The sequence below is a fragment of the Phoca vitulina genome, unplaced genomic scaffold (genome assembly GCF_004348235.1).
Source record: "Phoca vitulina isolate PV1807 unplaced genomic scaffold, GSC_HSeal_1.0 scaffold4, whole genome shotgun sequence".
In the NCBI taxonomy this organism is placed as follows: Eukaryota; Metazoa; Chordata; class Mammalia; order Carnivora; family Phocidae; genus Phoca; species Phoca vitulina.
The window spans coordinates 45,495,893-45,518,839 of record NW_022589707.1 but is presented as its reverse complement, the minus strand read 5'-3'; the positions used below and the strand labels follow the sequence as shown (position 1 = coordinate 45,518,839).

The following is a 22,947-nucleotide window of genomic DNA, read 5'->3' as shown; positions in this document are numbered from 1 at the left end:
CAGGTGATGCATTAAATCTTGAACCACCTTCTCTCTGGCTTTCTCACACCCTTCTATGCCTGAGGGAGCAACCAACCCACTACAAGGTGAGTCGACTCAACTGGAAGAAGCTGTGACTTTTTTTTTTAAACCAATGCCTTTCAAACTTTTTTGACTGCCACCCACAGTAAGGAGTACATTTTATGTGATGACCTAGGTCACACAAACGTATGTATATATGTAAATAATTGAAACAAAACACTTGTATTCACTCCCTTCTACTGCCCACCAAATGAGATACACTCTGAGCCTGTTATTTTATATATATTCATATGAAATGTTTCATTATGATTCTACAATTGCCAATGAAACTTCCACTTTATTTTAGCTACCAGAATCTTCAAAGTATTCACATAAATATTTAAGTACTTACATTTTTACATATTCAAAATCAGGCTGAACCACAGACTATACACCTAGATATTATGTGCGTGTTTATGTGAAGAGAGAAAAAGAGACTAATCTACTAACCTTGGGACCCACAACAGCATATTCAACACATGAGATATATTAAGTCGTTGATTTTTTTTTTAAGTAAAGCTTCTCTAAATAGACTCTACTCTGGTTTGCCAGAATAACCAACCCTTAAACTTCTTACTTAAAGTAAAGGCTATTTCAACAAAAGAATGTATAGTGTAACTTTCTTTGAACCAAACTGAATAGGAAAAACAATATGTATTGCAGAAATCTTCTGTTCTTTTAAAAATTATTAATATTAATAATATCAATAGCAGTGTTAATTATTAAATATTAATATGCTTAAATATTAATGCTACATTTTTACAGGGGGGCTATAAAAATCTTCATGGAGGTAGGATGGTTTATCTTCTACAAGAGTTTCCATTTTGGCTGTTTCTTCTTTAACAAAATAACAGGAGGAAAGACTAAAGCAGATATTAATAATGATCATGAAAACATGGTATCAAAAAAAAAAAGACAAAGTGGCAGAAAAAATTTACTATACTAACCCTAAGGGTAGTAAAGTAAAACTAAAGTCCCAACAGACTATGATCTTTATGTCTTCTGCTGTGAATAACGTTCCAGAATCGACGTTTCTGAGGGAACCACAACTGAAACAAAGCCCTTGAACAAAGGTTGGCAATTTGTGATAAGGGAAAAGCTAGCTTGAGCAAAGAACAGGTTGTAGGCATGGAAGGAAAGTCTGCAGCCTAGAGAGCAACCTAGCATTATGTTTAGCAGCTAAATGCCAATACATACACAGGTATACACACCAATTCAATTAGAAATACTTATCAGGCATTAATATATATTTATTATTTATCAGCCACTGTTTCAAGCACTTTTTGCAAACCTTAACGCATTTATTCCTCATAACTGTCCTTGGGGGGGCACAGAATGATTAGGTAACTTGCCTGCGGCCATTCAGTTGGTGAGTGGCAGAGAAACCCAGGCTGGTTGGTTTCAGTGCTTTTCATCCCTACCTTCAGTGGCTTCTTCTCTGTAAATGTCCTGGGTTCCTGCCCCTTTTGAAACCTACCCCTCCAGTCTTCTAATAATTCTGCAGGCTGACCTGCACTCCAACATCCTTCTAGTAATTTCAGAGTTGGCTTCTCTTGTTTGCAATCAAGACCCTTGACTGACTCAGTCCCAAATCCAATTATAGAGACAAGCTTATGTGAACACAAAAGCCTCCACTGTACTCTGGCCCAATAACAAGTCAATTACCTGAGGAACAGGGAAGGGGGGGGCATATTTGTCATGTAAATGAGCCAAATCTTCATCTAACAGGGTGGGAAACAACAGCCATGGTGAAATTTATGAAAGGAAGAAAGAGTGGTGTTTGTTACCATCACCTTCAAGCAGGAGGAGGTGGATTTCATGTGAACAGCTACAGAACTTCACAATTTTCTACCTGAGCCTACTGTGAAAAGCAGCTCTGAGTATCTTCTGGCCACAGTTCCCTGGACTTCACACAGAAACTTAAGAACTGGAAAGAGTCAGGAGTGGTTAAAGGAAATAAACACTCCCCTCTATATCTAGTCAGTTGCCTCTCTTCCCACATAGGCTATCATCTTCTACCTTACCTTCCCCTACTTAACCCAAGGTTGGCTGTGAAGGCAGCTGGTACAAAGCTTATCTGGCTTTGAAGGTGGAGCCCTGGCACTGAGCAGATGCAGCCTAAGGACAAGGTATAGGGAGGGAAGGAGGGAAGGGGGTGGGGAGGCTTCCGTTCCACCTGCTTGGAGGCCACAAGGCAGCCCCAACTCTGACAGGACCACCAGAATGGGAGCAGACTGCCATAATTTAGTTCTCCTTCCCAGAACCAAAAAATTGAAACTTCAAAAAATGTACTAAAGATAAATACCACCCTTAGTCCTTTAAAAAGCATCCCCTTTCTTCTTCCTTCACATAAGGTGACTTACACGCACAAGGACAATTTTTCATTCAAGCACACCAGCTTGCACGCACTCGCGCTCTCTCTCCCTCTCATCATTTCTGAAATAACAGTCTTGGGAATCTAAGACAGAATACAGATAATCTTGGGTCATACTTTGGACAGAGTTATATTCCTCTCAAAATCAGAAATTTATTTTGAATTCTTGCTGATTTTTAGCTGCCCACGAAAACAGAATGGACATCACTAAATCCCAGCATCCTGTCCTCTCCAAACTCTGACTTCTCATCCCCAAGACCTCCACCATGTCAGACCCTGGCCTCTGTCACTGGACTATAGCCCCCTGATTCCCCTGCCTTCAACCTCTCCTTTCTCCATTCTGCACACCACCCACCTACACTGATCTTTCTAATGTTTTTGTCAACTGATGGTGACTGCCACCTGACATCTGTTAGATCATGTCTACATATAGTCTCAACTTTATTCTGTCCCCCAAACCCACATATGTATCTCATGAAGTAGTTTCCAAATGTCATCATGAGGCACAAAAAGAATAAGGACAATGTGGCTAGTCTTCTATAAAGCTGTATTTATTTACTCATGAAGAGCAGTCCTTTAGTAGGGGGTTGTGTGATTTTTTTGCTCTTGTGTTAAAATGTCTTTCTCTTATGAAATATAAGACCTACTGAATTTTTTGCACCCTTACTTGGCAAAATGAAGTCCAAAGTCACAAGTTAGTTCTCACTTTTTATTTTTTATCTTATTTTATTTTTTAGAGGTGAATCTTTGTGACTTTTTACTTATTTATTTTTAATTTTTTAATTTGAGTATAGTTGACACACCATGTTACATTAGTTTCAAGGTACAACATAGTGATTCAATTTCTCTGTATGTTATGCTATGCTCACTGTTCTTATTTAAAAAAAAAATTTTTTTACTAGGGCATTAAACACAAAGTCTGGTAACCTCTACAGTACACAGGTTTTCCATGGACATTTTCCATTGCTGATAACAAGGTTAATACAAAGCCAAACTCAAAGTTACCTATCATCTTCCCTCAATTTACGAGTCCAACCCTTTAACCCTGAACGTGGTTCCAGCCAGGCCCATCCCTCAATGTCCCTATTACACGCCATGTTCCTTTCTGCCCTGACCTGTTCTTAGGTCTTCCTTACCTATTATTCTTACCAACTAGTTAGTCCTCAAATCCTACCTCTACCCAGTAGTTTCCTTATATCTTACTAATCAAGCTCAATCTCCTTTCTCCTCATAGTATATATCCTCTAAACCAATTATTCTAAAATGAGCTGTCATGACACCCTTTGCTTAGGTGCTATATGCCACAAGAACTTTATTATTCGTAAGACAAGTACTGAGGTTTGTGAATAATTTTTTTTTAATCAAAGCAGATTGATATTCTAAAACATTTTTTCCCAGTATACTTTCCTAAGTGGGCAAACCAGAGGTGAAGAACAACTTCATGTGTAGCTTGGTGGAATTCTTATGAGAAAATCAATCCACTAGTTGTTGATCAAGAATTCAATATACCCCTGGAATGGTCAAGCATGTGAGCACCACCACCGTACTTCATGTGTCTCATGACAGAGGAAAAATCTGAGAGCCACTGGACTAAACCAAGAAACATTGTGGGAGAGGGATTTGATCAAAGTTCATGACACGAAGAGACAAATCTTCAGTCCTGGCCTGTCACACTTAAAAACAGTAAGCTTCTAGAATTCAGGAATCCTATTTAATATCTACATGCATTAGTCACTCCAATACTTGCTACGTTTAATTAAATATTACAGGCAGAATCAAACAAGTTTCTCCACCAGACTATGAGCTCCTTAAATGATCCTCACTCTTGCTCCCCTAGGGAATGGTAGCTGGCACATTATAATACTGAATTAAAAAGTGATCATGGTTTATAGGAGGAAATACATGTAAATATACAACCTTGTGTACAGTTTAGAGGAACTCTAATGGAACCCCCACCCATGTGCTCAATAAGTATTACTGAGAATCTATTATGCTCTAAGCAGTGGTTTAACTGGTTGAAAATACAACTATGTGTGAAACAGACAATAATCCTTGTCCTTGGGTAGCTTACATACTAGTGGTGAAAGACTGACCATAGGTAAAACAAATAAGCAAATTATCAACTATTTATGTTAGAAGGTGGAATAGGAATAGGATATGGGAAGGAGATAGATGTTACAATCCTAAACAGAGTGGCCAAGGGGCTTCATTAAAAGAATGGTCTTTGAGCAAAGACTCAAAGCAAGTGAACGGTTATCTGAAGAAAAACGGGTTCAGACCTGCAAAGGCCTTGATGTAGGAGCATGCCCAGTGTGATGAAGCACCCGCTGGAAGGCCAGTGGGGCCCAAAGCAGTGAAGGAGAATAAGAATATGGCTTTATTAGATTTCAGGATGAGACTCTTCTCTTGTTTATAAAACAAATTCCTTGCACCGTTACCACACCACTCACATTTATATCTAATGTAAAATATGTCAGAATCTGTGGGCAAATCAAAGTACTGTATATGTAACCTTCATTGCCTAATAACTAACCTTGATTGTTATTTTACGCTTGCCTTTATTCCTTTCATACTGTAATAGCGAGTTTAATTTTTAAGATCAAAGAACTGTCAGTGGCATAATTGCTCAGTAAAAGTAGTTTTTGTTAAGTCTTCATTAAAAGATACCTTTGTGTTGCATTTCATATGAACTAGCAGATCTGTTCTATTGCTGACAGCTTTCATTTCTTTTTTGAGGTCTTAGAGAAGAGAAAGCCTATTTCCTAGAGCTGTATCCCACATTATGAGTTTGGATGTTATACAGCACAAAAATAAAATCAGATACCACCCTTACCAAGGTAATGTAGATCTGAAGCTGGCAAACAACAAACCCCAGCCCTATGTCACCTCTACTCTTAAGTTTTCCTCTCATCTCCAGGCTCAGGGAGGTTCTGTAAAACTAGATTTAATACTATTAACATGTTTATCTCCCTTGTTGGCCTTAAGACTGGGATTGTGGCTTTATTCATTTCTGTATTCTGAGCTTCTGATGCTTAAGGTAGATGTTACTAATATTGGTTCTTCTCTTCTTCATCAAAGCTCCTAGAAAGAGGATACTTTCCCAGTGCTTTGAAATTAGTGAGGTAATAGGATTTGCTCTGGCCAATGAGATATGAGCAAAAGTCACGTCAGGCAGAAGCACTGAAATGCCGATGTGAAATTCCCCATTCTTTCTTCACAGGTTGTAGTCACTGTGGAGGGTGATGACACAGAAAGGTCCTAAGATGGAAGCGGAGCCACCATACAGAGGACAGCTACCCTGGAGAGTGCCCAGACTCACAAAAGGGTCTTTTTTGTAAGCAATAAATAAACTTTGTTGTGTTACGCCAGACAGATTTTTGTGTATTTTTGTTACTGCAGCAAAACCTAGACTATCCTGACTGACAAGTCAGATAGTTCTGTATAACACAGATTTTTAGAAGGAAGGAAAGATACCAGGAAATGCCAAAGTGGGGATGACTGCGCTGGGCGGCAGTCTGGGATGGGAAGGGCAGGTGCTATGTTACAAGACGCTGCCTGCAGTGAGAGAATAATGAACAAAATCATTAATCCACTATACTTGGTCTTCTGTTTAGCCTTGTACTCCCAAAGCTAATTGCTTACATAGAAGCTTCTACATTTATGACAGTCATTAAGAAATGAAATGGGACTGGGGTGGCTCATTCATTGAGTGTCTGCCTTCGGCTCAGGTCATGATCCCAGGGTCCTGGGATCTAGCCCCGCATCGGCTCCCTGCTCAGTGGGAGGCCTGCTTCTCCCTCTCCCACTCCCCCTGCTTGTGTTCCCTCTCTCGCTGTGTCTCTCTTTGTCAAATAAATAAATAAAATCTTAAAAAAAAAAAAAGAAATGAAATGGGTTTTGAATTTCACAGTCCTACTTCTTCCGAGAGCAATGCCTTCTTGTATACATCCTTTGACCAAAACAGAAGTCCCTATTTAAAGGATGTAGTTTTGAAAATGTAATGCTAATCAGCAATCAATACAATTATAAATTCTCCATCCCACAATGCAGACCAGTTAGATAGTGGTTACCCTTGCAAAAGTTCTTCTTCTTTTGGGGTGGGAGGTTGGGGGAAGGGGAGAGGGAGTAAAGGCGGGAGGAGGAGAGAATGATATAAATGCTGTCAATCACCTAAAAAAATTGAAGGGAGGTTGGATGAGGACTTCCCCGAGGGTCTAAACATAATTCTCTTTAACATGCAAAAATGGGCTGAATCACCCCAACTCCTAAGAAGAGCATCTGGCATCCTCTTCCATATGAAACAGCCCTCAGCGGGGGCCAGGTAACCAGTAAAGGATGAAGAAATAGGAGGGCTGTTCAGTGAAGCAAGGAAAGCAAATAGGCCAAGCTAGTTCACAGAAGACGTTCTGGGCAGACAGCCCACCCACAAAGCCTTAAGGGAACAAAGGTTGGGAGGGGAGGAGGAGAAGAAAACAGGGATGATACAGCCAAAGGAAACCAGACCCAAAGGAAGATGGATAGCTCATTCCAAGGGAAGTAAGGAGATGGTCTTCAAAAAACCAGGAGAAAGGCTCACCAGAGATTTCTTGGGGCCAACCCAGAGAAAGAGATACTAAAAAAAGTTAGAGCTCCTTCCCCAGTGAGGGGGATTGGAAGGACTTGTGCTCTAGACTAGAGATGGAAACAAGCAAGCGTTGGAGACTAGAAAGCCTGCCTGACTGAGGCGCAGCCAGCCCACTCCTCCACACTGAGCTCCTCTCTGCTGTCTGAAAAGGATCTGGACTCCCTCACCAGGGTCATTTGCACTGGAATCCCTCTTACTCCCTCTGGTCAGTTTCCACTAGCAGGTGCTCACACACCACCACTTCCGGGCAGTCCTCATCTTGGGCTCCATCCCCTTCCTGGCAGAGCAGGGCTCCTCTCCTCTGTGCCCAGCCACCAAGCCTCAGTGGATGACTGACCAGAAAGGAGGGGAAATGGAGGAAACACGAAGGGCTCGTATGCCTTCAATCTGTGCCACACTGGGTAACATGAGGGGATTCATTATGATTTGCCTCAATTATAGGAGGTCACAGCCCCAACTCCGTCACACATCCATGTTTTCCAAGACGTAAATATATGAAAACCCAGAAAAAGGGACAAAAATTCTAGAGTTAATTTTCCCTCATAGAGAAATTTATTTCTTCCTAAAAAATTTCAACAATAAAAAATTTGAAATCGAGAGGCTGTTTTGTCTTTAAGTGTTTCACTGATTAACACACAATATTTAGATGTTGGTAGCATTCCACCTGTACTACCCGAAAACGATCTATAAAGGGTGTGAAATAGTTTTACCCTGAGCATAACATTTCAATATAAAAGAACGGATAAACACACAGAATTGGTATGAGTTTGTGTTGTTGCCTTGCTTCATGGTGAGGTTACTGAAGAAGATGACTTGGCTGAGCACCAAAACCATGAAAAATGGTTTTTATCTTATTGACACGCCCACCACTGGAACCCCTGGGCAAAGGAACTGAAGGTGTAATTATCCTATTCAACTGTTTGTTACTTTGTGAATGCAGTGTTCCCAGGCATTTCAGAACATGTTCAATATACTGCAACAAAATTAACCAAGATCAAAGTACCACATAAAGGTCTTATAGCTCCTACGTATAGACTAGCAATGCTAAGGGTGTCTGAGAAAAAGGCAGGGGCAGGGGAAAAAGAACAAACAACCAAAAAACAAAAGTAAGGCAATCATAGAGAAGGGATGTAAATTCTTCATGTAAAAGCTTCTCTGATTCTGAACCCCAGCCATCCAAATGCATGCACAGGAATGAGGCAGGACGGACACTCTGTCATATTCTAGCACAAGTTCTAGCTTCCTACCGGGGACCTCACAGGACCTTCTGTTGAGCCCAGATCACCTTAGAGGCCAGGCCCCTTCCCTGCATTCCTCACCCCTCATCTTCTACTTAAACTTCAGGGGCTAGAGGCTGGATTCCTCGCCTCAATCACTGCCAATGTCCCCAGGCCTATCCCTTCTACTGTCACTCTTCCCAACGCTGCTCTTCCTTGGGCCCCTACATCAGGCAAGGGTCCTCTCAGCAAAGAGCCTATCAAAGATGTGCAGGCAAGGTTCAGAGACCCCACAGGAGATGTTGCAGCACACAGGGGCCAGAAACAACAAGGCTTTAAAAGCCATAAGTGGGAGGTACTAGGAAAAGACACAGTTTCCCTGGAGGCTGGAGAGCACCCAAGCGATTGAGGAGTGACTGCCCTGTGGTAGCTAGTTCTAGATGGTCACCACCATCACCACTGAAGAGAAGGAGCACAAGGGACAGATACTGCTGACTTCTCTCTCCTGGCCTTCCATTGACTGAATCCAAACCAAAGCCCCCAGTGATGAACACCCAGAGGCAGCCTCCAAGGTTCAGAGCAGAACAAAAAAGGGTAGAGAGTACATGGGATGGACAAACAGGAGAATCAGCACAGATGCCATAAACTCTTTGTTTCAAATGTTTATCACTTCCTTTTTAACTACCAGTCACTCTGTAGAAACCAATAAGGGGTAGTTTCCAATATTATTAATTGAATAAAATTCTCACAGGCATGGTCCTCCATCTTGATTTGGTTTTCCATCATGGAAGTGGCAAACAGAAAACCAGGTAGAGTCCTGGCCTCAGTAATTTTCTGATTATGAAGGTCACCAAACTCTTGCAGCCCTTTAGACCAGTGCTTCTAAGTGTGGCCCATGGACCAGCAGCATCACCTGGAACTTGACATAAATGCAGATTCTTGGGCCCCACCCATGCTAGAGACTTTGATTCAAAGTCTGTAAGTGTGGGGGCCCTGGAATCTGTGTTTTCACAAGCCCTCCAGGGATTCTCAAGTATGCTAAAATTTGAGAGGTCTTCTTTTAGCTTTAGAGAGCTAAAGACAGGGACTTTAGGGAGTCCACAGATAACCTTACAGAGACCCTTGGACTAACCAGGAGTCCAAGCTACAGAGCCCTTCACTCTTTTAACTTCCTCACTATGATCTTCAGTAAGACAGCAATGTTTGAGCCTCAGTTTTCTTAGTCAGTTGCTATCAGTACAACCAGTAAGAGCTCTTTCAGCTTTTCAAAGGGATTGACCTTGGACTCCCTCAGATCTGTTATTTCAGACAATGATGTTGATGATGATGATGGCAATGACAACAGTGGCAGCCCACACTAGGTTTTCTCTGCATAACTACCTCTGTCTGAACAGCCTTCACATACTAATTTACTTAGTCTCACCATCCTATCTTTGCTTCACAGATGCTGAGGTTGTGGCATATAAAAAAACTCAGTAACTTGCCTTTGAATCCACACAAGAAAGGAATGCTTTATTCCAGAGTTATGAAAACAGGAAAATAAGAATGTATGTGAAAGCATTTTGTAAATGTAAATCATTATATAAAAGACAGCAGAGTGAACAGCCAACTACTAATGAACTGAATTTGCTGGGTTTTTTTAAGCTCAAAATTCATGAGATATTCAAGGTAGATTAGACTATGACTAGATTGCTTTTTTTTTTTTTTAAAGGAGTTATGTGCCAAGAAGAATAGGAAATGTGAATGCTTCAATGGGTGCTATTTGAAGATTTGTGATAAATTTAAAATAGTAGAGGAAAACAAATATTGATGCTAATTTGAGGCAGAGAAACAGCTTTCAGTGATGACAAGAAATAGCAACAAACCTCTTATCTGAAAGAAGATAAAACTTCCTGGTAAGATCTCCCCGGACACAAAGGGTTGGCTGTCATAAGTTCTCTTCTGATACCTCTCAGAGAATTCTGTTTATGGCCAAACAATTTAATCTTCTAGAAATAGATTTATAGATACGTTCTTTTTACTCTTTTCATGACAGATTCTTGATTTAATCAGATTCTTCCTGCATCTTCAAATACTCTTTCTATATGCATTATCTTCCCCCTCCCCAACTCAAGAGATATGGTGAATATTAATGATCCATCTTTCCATCTGTCTAAGATAGGTCCCAAAGTGTTCTGGGGTTCAACTGGCATCTCAGTGGAGAAAGACCACTTCTCTGACCTTGGTCAGACAAGCAACAAGAAATGAAAACTGGTCCCCTATCCATACACTACGGATTCTCATGATAGAGCAATGGTATTCCACTTTAGGGACAGAAACTCAGAAAGGTTATTTAACTTATTCCAGGTCATACAGCTATTAAGTGACAAACATATAGAAAACTGTTTACTATGTCACAATCAAGTTCTATTTTAAGAGATTGAAATAGGCATAATACTTGCCCTAGTTTCTAAAAGGTATCATCACACATCTTCCCTCCTTTTTTTTTTCTACCAAAGAAGATTTCATACCTATATATAAATTCGCACAAAATGATGGAGTGAACCATTTGTAGTGTTTGTTCATTATAGTCAATATTTAGAGTGTTAGACCAAACAGAAGTGATAAGCTGTTCACTTCCCGCAACAGTAACAGGAGAGAGTAAAACAAATTTACAGTCAGCACCAAAGGTGTAAGCGTTGGGCAATCACAAGTATTTGCATGTACACCTCAGAACAGCTGCAGGTAAATGATTTGACAAGGTCAAATTCAACTGAATAACAAAACCACCAATGGGACTGGAGTTTAAGTTGCTAGACCAGTTAGAAAAAAAATACAGGAAGACAACCAGCTAGACTGCAGAAGCCCTGGTTTTCAGAGCTCTTTAACTTTAGTAAAGCTTTTTTCTAAGACAAATAGTGCAAAATGAAAAGCATTTTTATAAGGGAGAAGCCAATGCCTCATGAACAAAGCAGACAAAATTTTAAAAGTTTAACTGAGTCACAGGAGGTAAGATCTGCCAACTCACCACACAAAGTGGTGACTCAAAGACAAGTCTAAATCTATTATCATTTCAGTATATTCATAGTTCTTAGTTAAAAAAAATAAATTTATATAAGAAGTTTAACTTTTAAATTTTACTTTAAAAAACCTGTGAAACCAATAAATTATATAACAAATTGTATAATAAATTATGTAGTTATATAATATACATTATATACAATAAATTATAAATTAAAGTGTAAATATTTAAATTTTAAATTAAATTTAAATATAATTTTAAAAATAAATTATAAATTATATATAATCACACATAATATAAATTCATATTTATATTATATTGTATATAAGAAGTTATATATAAAACACAGAAATATAAGATATATATATATAATTTCACTTAAAAGAATTTCAGTTTCTTCAGTCTTCAACATTACTCTGAGACTATTCATGCTTTTTGTAGGTAAATATTAAATTTATTCTCCCCTGACATTTAAATTATTACCCAAGCAATATCAGTGTTCATATAAATTGTTAATATAATCTTAACCCACATTTTTCACACTTCATAAATAGACACGGTTGTGTTTATATGCACCTTTTAAAGCTGTGATTTACTTCGATATTTCTAAAAATAAACTATGCAGCTACACTTAAAAACTAAAACATGACTTACTATAGTTCCTTTATTCTAAGATACCAAAATTTTAAGACATACCATCAATTTAATAATAGCTTCACAGGGGGAAAAAGTATCCCATTAAATGCTCACATGAATTCTAATATACATCCCTATTTCAAAAGCGTTGAAATAAAAAAGAGAGACTGTAATTAAAGTAATACGTTAATTATTTCATTTAGAGAGGGGATACAGCAGAATAGGTAGACCTCATAATATGGAGTCTGTTTTCCTGGGTTGGATTCCTGGCTTCTCTACTTACTGGGTGACCTCAGGCATCTTCCTTAGCCTCTCTGTACCTCATTTTGGGAGATACTAAAATCTGCACCTCTGTACCTCTCTGTTCCCCTCTTTGGGGAAAAAAGAAGACAAGGAGGGTAACTGCCACACGAGGTTGTTAGGAGTACTCCAAACAATCCCAACACCACAAGTGTGATATGAGGATTTGTTAAACAGTAACAGTTATCACCACCACCACCACCACCACCACCAGGGTCCACGGAAGCATTTGCTACATTCAGAGGCGAATAATTTCTAATTCAACACACTGATAAAATACGTTAATTCAAGGAAATATTTACTGACAACTGAGTGAGTGCTTAATACTATGCTAAATGTTTAGAAGTAAAGATAAAAAGTAAAATAATTATAAAACCATGGTGGTACTCTCTAGAAGACAGAGTATGGAAAGGCTTTTAGAGGGTCTGTGGTGACCAGGGATCAAGATATCGACAAGCCCTCTGAAAAGAGATGCAAAAAGTACATCTACACGTGCATTTTTCTGGGGTGCTATCTTTTGACTCTTAAAAAGGCCTGGGATAAAAATAAATAAATAAAAGTTAAGAGCCATTTGCCTCAGGTAGTAATACCACATTAAAAGGCAAACATACCAAAGTTTAATTTTATTAATATATTTGTATATTCTCTATGCTTTTATTCAATTGTAAATGGATTCAGTTACTTTGACAAGTATGCACACTTCTTACTTCCTGAAGTTTCTTAAACAGCAAACAAGCTGCCATCATCAGGAACCCAAATCCTGGGTTACAAGAAACTCTTCCTTTTTTTCTTCATCTTCTAGACATGCCAGGAAAGGAACCTGCTTGCTTTATAAATTTCCGAGAGCATTTGTACTGGGGAACTAGTCAGCTTCCAACCCTCCTGGGAAAACAATGGCTTCCGGGATGAGTCATGCCAAGCCTTCTTTCTTGTACAATGGCTGGTATTGCTGGAAGATGCAGGACAGCTGCTGCCCAAACCATTGTCAACCCTGTGAGTAATTAAAGACTGATCCTGGAAGCCATTACTGGAGACACCGGAAAGAAAATGAGCTATGTTTTACACTACCTTGAAATGTCTTGTGCATCCACTCTTTCAGTATACCACAGGCTATAATTATGTCAAAGTCTTCGACAACAGGGTATCGAGCAAAGGCCATAGTCTTTGGAATCAGACAGTCCTGGGCTCCATTCTGCCTCTCCTACTTTCTAGCTGGGTGACCGTGGGAAACCTACGTAACCTCTCTAGACTGTAGTTTCCTCAGAGGTGAAAATATGTCCTGTCTTTAGGGAACTATTGACATCCTAACCTGACAAAGACATGCCAGTATCCACAGGGGTGTCTGTAGCCCATCCCTTTTTCACATCCATTTATGAATTATTTATCACAATAATAATTGACCACAAAAAATTAAGTCATTGATTTTAACTACTTTGCCTTCACATGAAATTTTCTAACTTCTCACGAACTAGTTCTAGATCACATAGCATTACTGGGATTATCGGTATTCCTAGAAAGGTTGTTATGCAACATTGAGAAAAAAAAAAAATCACAAGTACTCAAAGTCATCACCAGTGACTTATCTCCCACCTTTCCATCTATTTTCAGCTACACAAGTTACCAATTACTGCCAAGTCAATTTAAGAAACAGGGCAAATGTGAAACAGAATATTTTGTTATGGTACCAGTATTTAGCTACCACCTAAGATATTCACTATATGTTAGGATACTATGTTTTTTTAAAAACATGAAATCTGACATTGCATACAAAAGCAAAATTTTTTTGTTACTAGATTCCTATAAATATGTCTATAAATGTCAATTTGCCCAGAATAAGCATCTAGCTGGGGAAGGAAAAATTTAAGCTCCAATGTACCCCAAACTTTCCATACATTGTCTCTCTTCTCGGAAAAGCTTGACCCATGATGTATGTCATTCTGGAGGAAGAGTGGAGGCTTGGAGAACTCCAAGAATAACTAACGCAAGGATGGAAACCCAGTTTCTGAAGCCATAGCGCAGGTTCCTTTCCTTGGATCTAACTATGTAAACAAAGCCTACGCCAGGGGTCAGAGGAGAGACAAAGAAAGTAAATATGGCATTAACTTGCCACTGAGGTCTTTTACTTGAATTTATATGAAATTAAAGTAGAATGAATCTATAATTTCTTTTCTTTCTTGTGAAATATTTTTAGAGGTAGTATTCGTGGAGTTTTACTTTATTCGTAGCCATGGTCAACATAGGTTTATAATATCAAGGTTTAAGCTGGTACAAAGTCAATGTTTCTCAAATAAGATCATCACGTGTCCCTCATATTTGATCTGACTCACCTTCCCTGGAAGATGCATGCCTCCCTTAATGGCCCTGATCTCTGGCAGGCTACCATAAACAGATAAGAAAAAAGTAAGCAGGTGAATTCACAAACTTTTTGTATCAGCCTTGATCGAGGTGGCCCTGGGTGACTTTTGCTTATGACACACTGAATGCTACTTTTAATTTTAGTCAGTATTAGTTACCATTCACCTATAACCACAATATTTCCCCCTTCTCCCTGCCCCCACACCCACTAGGTCTATCATAAGACTCGGAGTGCTCAAATGAAAGAAAGATTAGCATCTGGCATTATCGACAGCATTTACTGACCACTCTCCGAGTGGTAAGGTAATATAGTACTCTCGGGTACTATAAGGCTAATTAATTTAGACTAAAATAGGCCCTTTGTCCTCAGTGCATTTGAGGAAAACCAGAGAGTCAATTCAGAGCAGAGACTATGTATGGAACCAGACTGGCTAGCTTCAAACCTCCCTCTGCCTCTGTGATCTTGGGCAAGTTCCACCTCTGTTCCAGTTTCCTCATCTGTAGAATGCAGATAACAGCATTTAACTCCCAGGTTTGTTGTGAGGGCTAAATGAAGTCTGTGTCAGAACACACATGGCACGTAATTAAGTGCTATGAGGTGTTAGCCATTGATTTGAATTTAAATACAAAGAACGAATTAAAATTATATGCTTTGCCTGTAAGATATGTTTACAAAATGACTATAAATCGGGCATACTGGTACAACTTGAAGCAGTATGTGTTTCTCAGTCAATAAGGTCTTAGGTCCAGCAGGGGAGGGTGTTAAGTCGCACCTAAAACACTCCAGCTTGGACAAAGGAAACAGGCTACCTTGTTCTTTTTTGAGAGGGAATCATCCGGGTAGAGACTACAAATGAAAAAGAGAGAACCTCATGCAGAGAGCCACTAGCTGTTCTTCCAATTTCTCAAGTTTGAAGAGCACCTGCCATGCCTCAGGGACCCTGCCTGAGCGAGAAGAAATCAGGGGAGAGAAGACTAATCCAAAGGCAGACTGTCACTGTTTGGTGAACAGTCAATTTGACACAATTGGTGAATCATTCTGTCTGCTGTAAATGAAACAGATTTTGAAGAGATGAAGAAAGTGGTAGAACACTGCAGAAAAGATCACAGCCGCCAAAGCCCAAAATAAGCCAGCAATTTGACAGTATATATAGAAAGAGGGAATGGTAGTTACCAGCTATTTTATTAGAGGGAGAAAATGACAGTCTTAGAAGCAGCCTGATAAGAAGAATTTAAGAAGAAACAAAAACTTAAGATGGAAGGTATAAGACCAAGGTAAAAAATAACGCAACCACTAAAAGAGGCAAAGGTTGGAAGGAAAAGGTTTTCAGTAAAAAGAATTAGGACTCTTTGGGAAAATGGCTGATTTCAGGTCTGGAGCAGGAAATGGACAAGATAAGCTTAGGGTATCTTGTGCCAAAAAGCAAGAAAGGTATCAGAGACTACTGGGGCCTTGTAAAAAGTATACAGCAGATAAGGACAACTTGTGGGTCCAAAAAAATATTGACTGCAATGGATTGAAACAAATAAATTGAGATCTATAAGTTCTTATAATACTTAAAGAAGAAAAACTCATTGATTATCATGGGAGATTGTTAGGGTACTCAGAAAATTGATAAAAGGAAAAAAATTAAGACTTTCCCTGTCTTTCCTACACAATCTGAATTTCAGGAGACCCAAAAAGCTCATGAGGGTAAGTTCCTTACAGACAGAATTCCAAATTATAAATGCAAGAGAATTGATAGATTTTGATCATCACCATTTTGCAATCCCTAACGAAATGGATCTAGGCTACAACAATCTATGGATGTTACAATCATTAGGTGAAAGGTAGAAAGGTAAGAACCTACTAATCAATCTTAACATCTCCAAAAGAGACATATGCAGACATCATGTGTCTTGTGGTTGTGATACAACAGATTTTAACAGCACTATCTACAAAGGATGTTTGCCTTTGAACCTAAATCTAATCAGGCCTCTACATCTAACTGCCATATTATAGGAGACATGGGGAAGAGAGAAACAAGCTAAATGACACAAGTGAGAAATTGGCCCAGAAAATGGATCATTCTACCAGACAAATGACCTGTATTCTCTTTCTCCATCAAACCAATGGCATGAAAAAAGAAGGGAAGGAAGACTATTATAAAATAAAATAGATTTAAAAACCTAACAACCAAATACAATGTGTGGACCTTGTTTAGTTCCTGATTCCAACAGATCATAAATAAAAAGAGATCTTTGAGTTTATGTGAATATGGGAATCATATTAAGAAATCATTGTTAAGGAGCACCTGTGTGGCTCAGTCGATTAAACATCTGCCTTTGGTTCGGGTCATGATCCCAGGTCCTGGGATTAAGCCCCATGTCTGGGGCTCCCTGCTCAGCGGGGAGTCTATTTCTCCCTCTGCTTCTGCCCCTCCCCCTTTCTCGTTTTCTCTCCCTCTCTCAAATAAATAAAATCTTTAAGAAAAATCACTGTTAATATATTTAGGCATGAAAAACACCAGAAGTCTTCGTTTTTTGTTTTTGTTTTTAAAGAAAAAAGTCCTTATCAGAGAATGTAAACTGACACATTTATGAGTGAGATGATAGGATGTTTAGGATTTTGCTTTAAAATACACCAGCACCCACAAAAAAAAAAGTGGGGAAGAGAAATAAATGAAACAAGACTGGCAAAATGTTAGTAAGTGTTGAAGGTTGGGTGTTTATCATACTATTTCTCATAATCTCCATAACACAGTTTTTAAAAAGTGACTGAAGGGTTTTGGTGGGAATTCAAGCTGTGCCTTATCTTACCACTATTTTAGGAGATAGCTAGGGTCCTCCCACAAAGCGAACTGTAGTCCTTCCCCACTTAGCCCAAAGAGTGCAGAGTCTTGATCAGTTTGCATTTTGAATTCAATATGATTAGAAGTGACTACACCAAGGCACACAGGAGTTCTGCTGTATTAACCAAATGTCAGCTTCATTTTTCCAGGTAAGAGACAGCCTACAAGGCACATGGGTTGGGCAACACAACCTACAAAGAGCTTACTTGATGACAGTTGATGTCAGATTGTCCAGATTTGTGAGAGCCCAAGGCAGCATGGACAAGTTCCACAAGTATTCCTAAATCAAATCTTGGTCAATACAGAAATTGCAAACCTTCTTACCAACTTGTGTAATACCTAGAGCTGCTTTTTTTTTTTAACCAGTGGTACTAAATTTGTGTTTATTTGTCCCTACAATCACTCAGCTATAATCTGGAGGTGCAGCCCATAAAATATAAAACTAAAAGTCCACAGAAGGATCTAAGCCATGATTTGTTTGCATGAGCATCTCTGATCTAATTAAAGGGCTAACCAGGAGACCCCAGATGCTCACCAGCTGGTATGGTAGACATTTTGCCTGTTTTTCTCTTTCCTACGTAAACCTTCTGTGATGGACTGAATGTCTGTGTTCCTTCAAAACTCATATGTTGAAGCCCTACCCCGGTGGCGGTATTTGGAGATGGAGCCTTTGGGAGGTATTCCAAGGCAGATTCAGTCATGAAGGTGGAGCTTCCATGATGTGATTAGTGGACTTATATTAAAAGGAAGAGAGGGAGATCTCTCTTTCCATCCACGTGCACTGAGGAACGGACAGAAGGCAAGCCAGGAAGAAAGCTCTCACCAGAAACCAAGTCGGCTGGCACCTTGATCTTGACTGTCTAGCCTCCAGAACTGTGAGAAAATAAACTTCTATTGTTTAAGCCACCCACTCGATGGTATTTTGTTACAGCAGCCTGAACAGACTAATACAGGTACACATTTCACCTGTTTTTTTCTTTCTTTCAAACTCCTTCCTATCTCTGTTAAGGAAGGTTCCAAAGTCACAAAGGTGGTTCCAAAGCCAAAGGAAGGGGAAATAGTTGAAAAGTATGGGTTTCTAACATTGGAAATTTTGACAATCTTTCCCCAATAAAAAAACTGGCCATGCACGATGAAATGTGTTTGGAATGTCCCAAAGTAATATAGTATCAGGATCAAAGAAGGGTTAATGAACTATGTATTATTAGAAGTAACCACATTCAGAATAATTAAGAAGAGCAAATATGTATATTGGCAAGGCACACAACATCATCCCAGGCAGCAAGAAACACAAGCCTTTATGCAGATGAACACACAGATCTATTTATACAGAAACCTTCAGCAATTCCCGTCACAGATTGCCTGGCTGCCCTCACGTCTTCAGTATTCTGTGCCATGAAAAAGTAACTGTCAAGGATAATAGGAACACAATTTGACCTACTTTTCCCTAGATTCTTGCAAAGTCTATAACTCTGTTTCTTGTGTTTATTTAGCTATCACATCTTTGGGACACATTCCCTCGCTTTCTTTGCAGACAATCTGGTATGCCCCACTTTAAGGTCACTTGTGGGCAATTCCTTAACTCCATTGCTCATGGACTTTAAGACGTCCTACATCCAGCTAATCCTCAGAATATCCTTCTGAGGTAGATCATGTACAGTCATCCCTGCATTGGAAGGAAAATGGGTAAGAAAGCCAAAACACAACCTGGAGACGTTGAAGACCTACACCAATTCATACCCTTCTCGCCCAAAGGAAGCCACACCAAAACAAAGGTTTCTCTCCATCTCTCACGTTTCCACAAACCTATCTTTGTAAGAGCTACAGGTCCTCCAGCAAGGAAGGTCTTCTTTTAAAGCAGGCAACCAAGACTTCAATTTATTACAGCCCCCCAAAAATCTACCTTGTTGCATCTTCTCAGTAAAGCCTGCTTAATGGTGACAAATTCTAAAGAACTGACTAGAACCTACCAAAGTTGCCCCAAAGCCCTGCTGGGCAGGGGAAACCCAAGTAAAGTCAGCCCCTTGGCCTGAGGCCTCAGCAGGGCCTCCTGAGAGGCTTGTGGAAGGTCCCAGGAGAAAATCAGCGGGCCATCCCGCTTTTCTTAACAAACAAAACATGTCCGACCTGCTCAGGCCATTAAATGCACGTAGATGCACAACCAGGGACACTCCCTCACCAGGAAATCATATCTGAACACACCATCGGGAAGTCAATATTTAAGATCTGGCGGGGTGGGGGGCGCGCACCCTCCCGCTCAAGGGAGCGTCACCAAGGACTAAGTGCTGGAGACTCCAGAACCCAGGAGCTAGAAGCTCGCCCGGGAACTTCCAACTCCTGTGTCTCCACCTCGGCGGTGGCGGTGGTGGTAGCGGCGGCCACAACCAGACCCGCTGCCCAACGCTTGCCACCGGGCGTCCCAAACAAGCTCACACGTCTCACGCCTCCCGCGAACTGGGCTCCCATTTGTGGGGCCTGAGGCTTGCTGTCGGGACAGGGCTGGCGGACTGTGAGGTCCGGGACACCTGCAGCTTCCCCTCTGGGGAGAGGCAAACGGCCCTTCTTCCGGCGATGCCCACGGTCCGCCGTTCTACATCCAGGCGCCCCCGGGTTAAGTCAGGTGCATCTGGGGGAAGGGGAAGCCTTCGCTCACCGGGGGTGGGGGGCGCACCCCCCTCGACCCCGCCGTCCCGGGACCCCGCAGGAGGGCGCCCCTTCCGCCACCTTCCCCAACTTCCAGATGCCCCCTCTGCGGCCCGGGAGAGTGGGCGCGGGCTCCACGTGCGCGCCGCCCGTGCCCACTCGGGCCGGGCGGGTCCGGGCCACTCACCCGGGCCCCGGCGGCGCTCCGCTTCCTCCGCAGCGTGAGCCCGCTCCGCAGCAGCGCCGGCAGGTCCCTCAGCCGCGGCCGTGGCGGCGCCGGCGGCTGTTCGCGCTCCTGCTCGCGGGCGCTGGGGCTGCGGCGCAGGGCGCCGTCCGCCGCCGCCACCGCCGCCGCCGCGGCCAGGGCCGGGCTCTCGCACGGCGGCTGCATCTTGACGGAGCCCACAGCCATCCTCATGCCCTGACGGCGGCTGCGGCGCCGGCAGCTAGTCTCCCCCGCGCTCGCCTCCGCGCGCCGTCCGCGCCTTCGCCAGGCAGCGAGAGGGCGCGACTGCGGCTCGGGCGCGGGGCGCGCTGCCAGCCGCTGCCCATTGGCGCGCGCCGCGGCCCCCGGCAGGCTCGGCCCCGCGCACCTCCCCCTCTCCGCCCAGGTGCGCCGGGCCCCGCCCCGCCCCGCCCCCTCCGGCGGCTCACCTCCGCCCGCCGCCGGGCCCCCCTCAGCCACTCCCGGAACCCAGGAGGAAGGGGTGGGACAGCTTGGGCACCCGCTCATCCACAGGTGCGGGATTCCCAGAATCCTCCACCAAACCCACTCTAATGCCCATCCCACCCCACCCCCAATTCCCTTGAGGCTGAAAAGTCTCCCTTCACTGCCTTTTACCTAACAGCCTGGGTTGATTTGGACTTGGACCGTGTGAACTGGGCCCCTCCTTGCTTTTTGCACAGTCTAGACCCAAACCGTAATCGCTGTTCCTCAAAACGGTTTTTGCCAAAGAACTTCAAAATAGGCTCTATATTCTGGTACAAGTCAAACACCATTGAGACAGAACTGCCTCCACACTGTCCCCTCTTTGGCACATTCATCGCTAAAGAACAAGGGGAGAAAACTTGCGTTGGCTAGGATAGGTGTTTAGCAAAATAGATGCAAGTCTGATGACCTGAAGGTGAATCTCAGTTAACGTGTTGGAACTTGACCTTCCCTGAAAGCCTGATGCATGTGATGAATGTGCTTGGTAAACTGCATAGGCCTACCATGGTGTGAATCATTGTTTACGCCATTCCAGGAGCTAGGAAGAGTGGAGCATCTGGAGTGAAATTCTCCCAGCAGGGCCTTACAGTCCAGATGGCCCCGAATCTTCACATCCCCATGCAGTCTGTCTTCGACAAGGGCCAGCTAGGGCTTTTACTCCTTACCAGTAGGACACTGGGGTCCCATCTTTGCCCAAGACTTGTTAAAATTGAGTAAGTTTATTCATGTAAAAAAAAAAAAATTGGCAGGTAAGGATTACAGGTCAAAGCTCTCAGTTGGTTTAACAGCCCCTCACATTGTAGATGCTTGGCCATCATATGGGAAAATATGGCCAAGTTCAGAAAAAAAGAAGAATGACCTGTGTGTGATCTCTGCCCTCAAGGAACTTAAGATTTTTGCCCAGGAGTAGAAAAACACATAGAAAAACAAAGATATTGCTTTGTACTCGTAGTAATTGCCAAGTGAGTATGGAGAATGAGCATTCCAGGCCACAGAAGTAAGAAACGTTTCTGGCCTGAGATGGGCAAAAAAAAAAGTCAATGAAGGGTGTTTGAGCTATGCCATAATGTTGAGAGTAGAAGATTCAATCATGCAAAAAGAAAGATGAGGATCCTTCAGGTAAGGAGGAAAAGCATGAGAAAAACACAAGGTGGTATGACACCGAACCTATTGGGCACTGAATATGTCATAGTGCTGAGAGAGAGGGGTAGCATAATGGAGAAGCTGGAAGAAAATATCAGAATGCATGCTGGTCAGACACTGCAGAAGGCTTTAAATCCTGTCACCTTCAGTTGTGTGTGTTTACTGGAAAGAGTTCTGCAATGAACTCTATAGTCCATTCCAGTTTCCAAATACCTATCACATATATTTATTCCAGGTTGAAATCCCCCTTGTGTTATCATATAAGACTATACCAGCTTAGGAACGCCTGGGTGGCTCAGTCAGTTAAGTGTCTGCCTTCGGTTCAGGTCATGATCCCAGGGTCCTGAGATCAAGCCCCGCATCAGGCTCCCTGCTTCTCCCTTTTCTACTCCCCCTGCTTGTGTTCCCTCTCTCTCTGTGTCTCTGTCTGTCAAATAAATAAATAAAATCTTCAAAAAAAAAAAAAAAGACTATATCAGTTTATATAATGCTTAAGTACTTCTGTTCCATTTGGTAATCAGTCATCGTCTTGAGCCCCAGAATGCCACCCCATACTCCAGACTTCCTCCTGAAACACCAACTAGAGGTCCACTAGACATTTAGTTTAGTCCTGGTCCAGTAGAGGTGCTCCAGGACACTTTTGGTCAACATAACTCTGTTATGGCTTGTGCCAGATCACCCCTGGTAATACCTATTGAATCACACCATGAACCTACTCTGCTCCAAAATAGAACATAGGTGTTCTGTATCCCAGTTTCTTGGTCTTCCCATTCTTTCACATAGCTTCTCAATGTAAGACCAAGGAGTTGAGACTTTATCCCATGGATTCTAGGGCACTGATCAAGAGTCTAAAACTCAGTATCTGTAAGGGCTTTTGGAAAGTTGGCTTGGGTTAAGGTGATAAAGGTCAATTGCCACACAGCCATAATACAAGGCAGACAACAGGGAATGTAGAAATGTGTAAACGGAAGAGCCATGCCACTATTTAGCTCAAATCAAGCGATGTCCCGACCTGGGACCTTTGTACTTGCCGTACCCTCTGTCTGCAATGCTA

The 22,947-nt window shown here is 41.8% G+C and overlaps 1 protein-coding gene across 5 annotated transcripts in view; it reads right to left on the bottom strand.

Moving 5' to 3' along the window:
* Positions 1-22,947, bottom strand: part of RAPGEF5 (Rap guanine nucleotide exchange factor 5) — a 508,053-nt gene that overhangs the window by 205,704 nt on the left and 279,402 nt on the right. For 2 of the 5 annotated variants that reach the window (XM_032401955.1, XM_032401956.1), the window contains exon 1: positions 20,229-20,561. The exons of the other annotated variants lie outside the window; for them this stretch is intronic. In XM_032401955.1, the coding sequence (XP_032257846.1) occupies positions 20,229-20,459 (231 nt within the window). In that variant the 5' untranslated portion in view covers positions 20,460-20,561. Of the gene's footprint in view, positions 1-20,228; positions 20,562-22,947 lie in introns of those variants that run through there. 5 annotated transcript variants of the gene reach the window in all.